At 32.8% G+C, this 6,842-nt stretch overlaps 1 protein-coding gene across 2 annotated transcripts; it reads right to left on the reverse strand.

Moving 5' to 3' along the window:
* Window positions 1-3,393: 3,393 nt before the first annotated feature.
* Window positions 3,394-5,234, reverse strand: LOC133034737 (uncharacterized). Of its 2 annotated transcripts, XR_009686101.1 has the most exons (6): window positions 5,144-5,234; window positions 4,950-5,060; window positions 4,747-4,859; window positions 4,232-4,669; window positions 3,662-3,969; window positions 3,394-3,580 (listed from the first exon to the last, which is right to left on the reverse strand). XR_009686101.1 is itself a non-coding variant. In XM_061110090.1 (5 exons), the coding sequence occupies exons 1-4, from the start codon at window positions 5,165-5,167 to the stop codon at window positions 4,246-4,248; spliced, it is 672 nt and encodes a 223-aa protein (XP_060966073.1). In that variant the 5' UTR covers window positions 5,168-5,234; the 3' UTR covers window positions 3,394-3,969; window positions 4,232-4,245. The 2 variants fall into 2 exon arrangements, 1 of the variants encoding a protein (XP_060966073.1); XM_061110090.1 differs by having other exon boundaries at window positions 3,394-3,969.
* Between the last annotated feature and the right edge of the window lie 1,608 nt (window positions 5,235-6,842).

A 6,842-nucleotide genomic window follows, 5' to 3' on the forward strand; every position in this document is an offset into this window, starting at 1 on the left:
TTCTCTACAGGTCGTGTTCAGTTGGAGGACTGTTCCTCTGAAGTGCGTTCTATTATTTTAAATGAATTTATTAATTAATAGATCTTATGATTTTTATTCAAAAATAATAATAAATTAAGTTTTCATAAAAAATAAATAAGAAAATATGAAAGGAGCACTATGTTACTTTATTGTTTTTTTTTTTTTGTTCTTCATTGTTTTTAATCAAAATCTTCATTTTTCATTTAAGAAATAAAAATATATATGAAAAAGAAGTTATTAGATTATTAGTTTTATTACAAAAAATCTTACTTTTAGTCACAAAAAAATTTGTCACTAAAGTTAAAAAAGTTGTGACTAATTATATATTATCATTATTATGTTGTGACAAAATGTATTTTTAGTTACAATATTTGTTGTGACTAAAACTAAATTATAATAACTTGTAATTAAATACTATGTTTTAATCGCAAATAATTTTTTATTGTGATTAAAAATCACATTTAGTCACAAAAAATTTATATTATAATTAAAAAATTATCACTAAAAGTAACAGTTTTTTGTAGTGCATACACACTCTTTGATTTGGTTAATTTTTTTTTTTTTTTGTAGTCATGCCAATAAGCTTTTTTTAGAGGAAACTAGAAAAGTATTTCATATATATACTATATCTAAATTTAAAGAAATGATGAAATGAAAAAGAAAAGAAAATAATAATAATTATTTGTCCTATAAACTTAGTAAAATGATCCCATCTTAATTTGTGAATAACTGTTTTTAAAAATAATCTAAAAGTAAAAATAAAATAATCGTCTTTCACGGTTCATTTTAATTCTATAGACCCTTATTTTAAACTAATTGAAACAAAAAAAAAAATGCTCTTGTGAGTGAGAGTAGAAATGGAGCTCTTACCTAAAAAAAATCTTATATTTATATAGATAGACAGATAAATTATTAGGTACAAAAGTCGATCGGTCTTGGTTTGTGTCTAAGACTTATATATCGATAATATGAAGCTTAAACGTGGGAGGTTCAATAAGAAAAAGACTTAACACCAATTAGGTCCAACTTAGTAATTCTTTATAGTACTCACTAGGCTGGAATATCGATCGATCAATATCTTTCTACCAAACATTAAACACAATATGCACTTTCATGCATTAGTAGAAATTTATTTAACTACACATAATTAACATAATTTTGAATCATCGTGCTACTCCATCACCAATATAGGATATAAAGTCATGCACCAGTACGGTAGCTGCTGTAGCTAGTTAATTTGTTTTGGGATAAGGTTAGCTGTATCTCTTTTTTATATCCATTAATCAAAAATACATTTATATTTTATTTTATTAAAATCTACCCAGTGAGTTGTCTAATATATCCTTACCCTCCACTTAAGTGTAGCACATGATTTACATTTATGTAAGGGGTATAATAGGGACATCATCTATAAAGTGGGTATATCTCAAAGAATATGAAAATGAAAGTAAAAATTAAAACAGATAAAGTAAAGTGGGTATACAATGTAATTTTCTCATTTTGTATGTTATTTAATGTGTTCTGATCACCATTCCTTTTATATCACTTTTATTATAGATTAATAAAGAAAGATAACAAAATAAATAAAGAATAATCCAAATTATTATTTATAGTATATTACTATTATTTATTATTTTTTTAAAAAATAGAATAATAATTATTTATCTTGTTTATTTTATCAAAAAATATAATTAGAATGCTTAAAATAATATTGTATTTTTAAATTAAACTATAATATATTTTAAAGAACAAAATTATCATTATACATTTAATATTATAAAATAAAAATAAATAAAATCTATTACTCTTAACTCCATTTTTTTAAAAACTGGTGGGAGAGTATTTTCCATTTTCTTTATCCCTTATTTAATCACTACTACAAAAACACCCTTTAGAGGCGGTTTTTAAGCCCTTTAGGCGTCGGTTTTCGCGAAATTCGCTACCGACGCCTATCAGGGCGACGCTAAAGGGTTTATTTGAACCGACGCCATATATACCCCTATGGCGTCGGTTATTAGCTAGGAACCGACGCCATAGGGGTATATATGGCGTTGGTTCCTAGCCAATAACCGACGCCATATGTGGCGTAGGAACCGACGCCAAAACTCCTCAGATTTCAGTTTTTTTCATTTTTTTTTAATTTAATTATATTATTTTAATTTTATATTTATTAATTTATATATTATTTTATTTAATTTAAATTACATATTTATTTAAATTTTAAATTACATATTTATTTAATTTAATTATATATTAATTACATTTTAAATTAAATAGTAATTAAATTTGGGTAAAAACATAATTTGATTTCATAAAAATAATTAAATATTACACAAACATGTAAAATTAGTTAAAAATATTAATAAGTTAATAAATCTAATTACAAGTTAATCTATAAAAATTACATAATGAAGAAAAATTCTTCGACCTTTGAACCTCAATCGTCACCGTGAATCACCGCCATCAATTGTTCGATCCACTTTCGCTGTAGTGGTAAAATTTCTGTTTTTGGATCGTATTGCTTCTTACCCCCAAACTGTTAAAAAAATTAAAAATTTATATTAGTTTATGTATATGTATATTATATATTTGTTATTATAAAATTTATATACTATGATCAATAATTAAAACTTACAGCTTTTTGATCTTCTATGTAACGGTTGGGGTTGGCACGTGCGACGATGTCAGTGATATATTTCAAAACATAAAAACCGCATTCTTGGCTTTTAGGTTGTCTTGGACAGTTTGCTTGTGAAATTCCTTGCCACGGGCCAAGATACTGATGTGCGTCCCCTATATACATGAATGCCCTGTTTGGGAAAATTATATTAGCATTTCAATTCGTTAGTTAATTTAAATTCGTTACATAAGAAGTCATTAAATAATTACCTTCCGATCATTTGTTCTATTTCTTCGGGAATTGGGCGGCCTTTTAGAGGGTTTAAATGGATAATTTTCTTTGGCGCAACCACCAGGGGCGGACCCACATTGTAGCGAGGGGGGGCAGTCGCCCCCCTGAAAAAAAAATCGAGAAAAAAATGTATATGTATTTTAATTAGTTACAACATATATTTGTATTAAAAGATGATATTTATAGACATAATAGTAACCTTGGTGTAATGGTTAAGGTAGTTGGTAAATAGGTTAGAGGGTAAAGGTTCAAACCCCACTAACTACACTTTATATTATCTTTTTAAATTTATTTACGCCCCCCCTCACTTTAAATTCTGGGTCCGCCACTGGCAACCACCACTAGTGTCCAATGCATCCTAGAAAATTATATTGGAATATAAGTAAGATAGTATAAAAATAATTTGAAGACATAATATAGAAATGAACAATTAGCACTAAAGAATTTAATAAAGTTTACCCGAGATTCCAAGGAATAAAGAACATTTGGTGGTTGCTGTTCATTAATGATAACCAATTAGCCAATCGTCTTGCCGCATCGTCAAAAGACTGACTCTGTTCTTCATCGCTGATCCCATGCACTGTGAGAAGCTCTGGGTCGTAAAACTTGAAAATTTTTCTCAGACCGTTGATGCTCTCCCATATGTGCCTGCCAAAAAAAAGTGTTAGTGCCTTATAATAATTTAACTATAATTTGATATAAGGTTAATTAGATTAAAGAAGAGTATACATCATTCCAAACAGCATTCCCTGGTTGCCGATGTAGTTACACGTAGCAACCTGCTGCAAATCCTCTCCAGATAAAATGATCTGGGTACGCGGTGCAATGAATCCTCGGGGGACAGAAATTGTGATTATATCACGTTTATCTTTGAGCCTTAGGAATTCATGAATCATCCATTTTAGCGAATTAGGGATCAACGCCATCTTCTCTTCCGTGAACAACTCATCTTCCCGTGCACCACGGCTTTGTGGAGAAAGCATCGGAGCTTTCCCCTTTGACGCATCACGTCTTGAGGGCGGTTGAGCGAGTGGACCCTAAACAAAACAGAACATAATATATATATATCAAATTTTATCTAAATTCTACCGAAATTTCGGCAGCATAACGGTTGTAATTGAATGATCCCAAAAATTTTGAACATGGCTGTATAACGACAAATAACACATATATAACAGTAGTTTGTTCATCCATCCCACCGCAGCACATATATTCGCAGAACCTACTTCACTACGGATGAATATTGAAGATATTCAAACTCCACTAATCATTAATAATTAATTTCAGTTGAGAAGTTACCTCGGTTGTTAAAATTAAGTGTTTAGGCCAAGGATGGAACATCTGGTACACGTCCCTAACATATCTGAACTCTTCAATTGGGACTGGGATTTCAGCGTCCTCTTGCAGGATTTCCGAAACCATGATCCGAGCATGTGAATCATCGTAATCCTGGCAGTGAACTTTGATCTTACCCACATGCTCGTACAAATACCCTCGGGCCACAATATTGTCGATGTTGTCAGAGCAGAGATGTACTTGCTGATTAAGGGCCGCATGCTCGTACAAATACCCTCACCAGCCACCTCTCCTTCTTCCTCTTGTTCGGCAGCGTTCCTCTGCTGCTTAAGGGATTGGACTTCGGCTTTTAATTGTTCAATCTCCTTCGCTTGCCGAGCCACAACATCAGACACTTCCCTTTTCTTCCTGCCGAACAGTTGAGATGCCCTGGTCAGGAACCTACAAATCATAAAATGCAAATTAGCAACGATTTCATTTGTGTAACTAAATAAATAACATTTGAAGTAATAGCATACCCAGCAGCCCTGACACGTCCAGGATGCTCTGGTGTCCCGAGCGCCTGCGTGAGGATATCGTTTTGGCCCTGGACCTGAATTTGTCCCTGACTAAGCTTCTCCTCTAATTGAGCCTAATGCACGCATATATTCAAGCAATTAGTATATGAATTATATACACTAACTCATGAGTAGAACTCAATTAAGGATTAATATATACTTACTATCTTCTCGGCAATTTCCTTGTCGTAATCAGTGACAAGTTTTCTACTCTTGGTGCGAGATTTAATCCAAACACGGTGGCGGGGAGGATCTGCAACTTCGAGGTCCTTTTTCTACATAACGTTATAACAATGAAATGAGTACCAATTAAATTGTATAGCACATTATAGCACATTAAATTTTTAGTATTACTTACCACAGCTTCCCGTACGTTCACCATTCCACTCCGACCACTTCGATGTCTGGATTGAATTTTTGAGGAACGTTCACGTTGCACCTTACTCAATTCCTACAATGCCAAAAAAATACATTAGAAGATTGACTTTCTTTGAAAACAACCATTAGTTTTTTTATTTTTTTGCGTCTTTCCATACTTAAAATCTACAAGTTGAACTTGTTGGAGAATTTGTTCCCCAGACAGTGGCAAAGGAGCCATATCACCCTCTTCAGTACCATCGAATGCTTTCTTCTTCCGTCTATCAGGATGATTTGCAGGCAAGTACCGTCTGTGACCCATATAACACATCTTGTGTCCATTTGCCAAGCGACGAGCCGATGTGTTAGTGCAACAAATCGGACAACCTTCGTAACCTTTTGTGCTTAAGCCTGATAAATTACTATAAGCAGGGAAATCACTGACAGTCCACAACAACACAGCTTTCAGATTAAAAAATTCTTTTTTAAAACCATCATAGACCTGAACCCCGTTCTCATACAATTCTATTAAATTGTCAATCAATGGTTCCAAATATACATCGATATTATGTCCAGGTTGTTGCGGGCCTGATATCATTAAAGAAAGCATGTTAAATTTCCTCTTCATCACTAACCAGGGAGGAAGATTGTACATAACTAGGAAGACAGGCCATGAACTATGACGACTACTTAGAGATCTATGTGGATTTACTCCATCCGCAGACAGACCGAGACGAATGTGTCTTGGTTCAGATTTGAATTCAGGGTTTATGTAGTTCACTTTTTTCCAAGCTTGGGAATCTGCAGGATGTCTAAGTTTTCCATCTTTCACTCTCTTGGTCTCATGCCAAATCAAATTTTCAGAATGTTCTGCACTACGATATAATCGTTTCAGTCGCGGAATCAAAGGCATGTACCACATCACTTTTTGGGGGATAAGTTTCCTATTCTCCTTACTCTTGTTTACTTTATGGCGGGATAAACCGCAAGTCGGGCAATAATTCATGTCTGCATATTCCTTACGATATAAAATGCAATCGTTCGGACATGCATGAATTTTTTCATACTTCAATCTTATAGAATTTAACGTTTTTTTCACTTCATAAGTAGATTCCGGAAAGCAGTTGGCAAATGGTAAGATATCTTTAAAAGCAGCTAAAAATTGAGTAAAACATTTATCGCTCACTCCATTTTCTGCTTTTATGTTGTAAAACTTTACCATTGTTGGTAATCTTAGTTTTTTACAACCATCGAACAAGGGTTTATCAGCATCACTAAGAAAATTATCGAATTTCTCAGGATCATTAAGAAATTCCTCCTGTGCTTCGTTAAGCAAGTCCAATGGATAATCATCGAAATCATTACCCTCGATATCATCTACCCCCCGCTTTCCTAATGGATATGGATCATTAGGTAAATGTTCGCCATGGTAATACCAATTAGTATAACTTCTATTGAAACCTCGTAAATACACATGGTCCTTAATCATTGTAATATTCCCTTTAGATACATTACAACAATCTACACACGGACAATGAATACGATCGTGATTTGTAGAATTCTTTAAGCCAAACTCTAAAAATGCATCGAACCCTACTTGAAATCGCAGTGTGTCTCTCTCCTCACGCATCCATGATTTATCCATAACAAAAATCCTATCCAAAAAAATTCAGTATTTAGTAACTACTTATAGCTAGTTA

The sequence above is a fragment of the Cannabis sativa genome, chromosome 2 (assembly GCF_029168945.1).
Source record: "Cannabis sativa cultivar Pink pepper isolate KNU-18-1 chromosome 2, ASM2916894v1, whole genome shotgun sequence".
NCBI lineage: Eukaryota > Viridiplantae > Streptophyta > Magnoliopsida > Rosales > Cannabaceae > Cannabis > Cannabis sativa.

Bases quoted from the DNA above. Each gene is read 5' to 3' on its own strand.
- LOC133034737 (XM_061110090.1), bottom strand. From the start codon at position 5,167: ATGGTGAACGTACGGGAAGCTGTG. The intron at 5,061-5,143 runs GTAAGTAATACT...AACGTTATGTAG, and splicing joins TGAACGTACGGGAAGCTGTG to AAAAAGGACCTCGAAGTTGC. The intron at 4,860-4,949 runs GTAAGTATATAT...TGCGTGCATTAG, and splicing joins AGGAAATTGCCGAGAAGATA to GCTCAATTAGAGGAGAAGCT.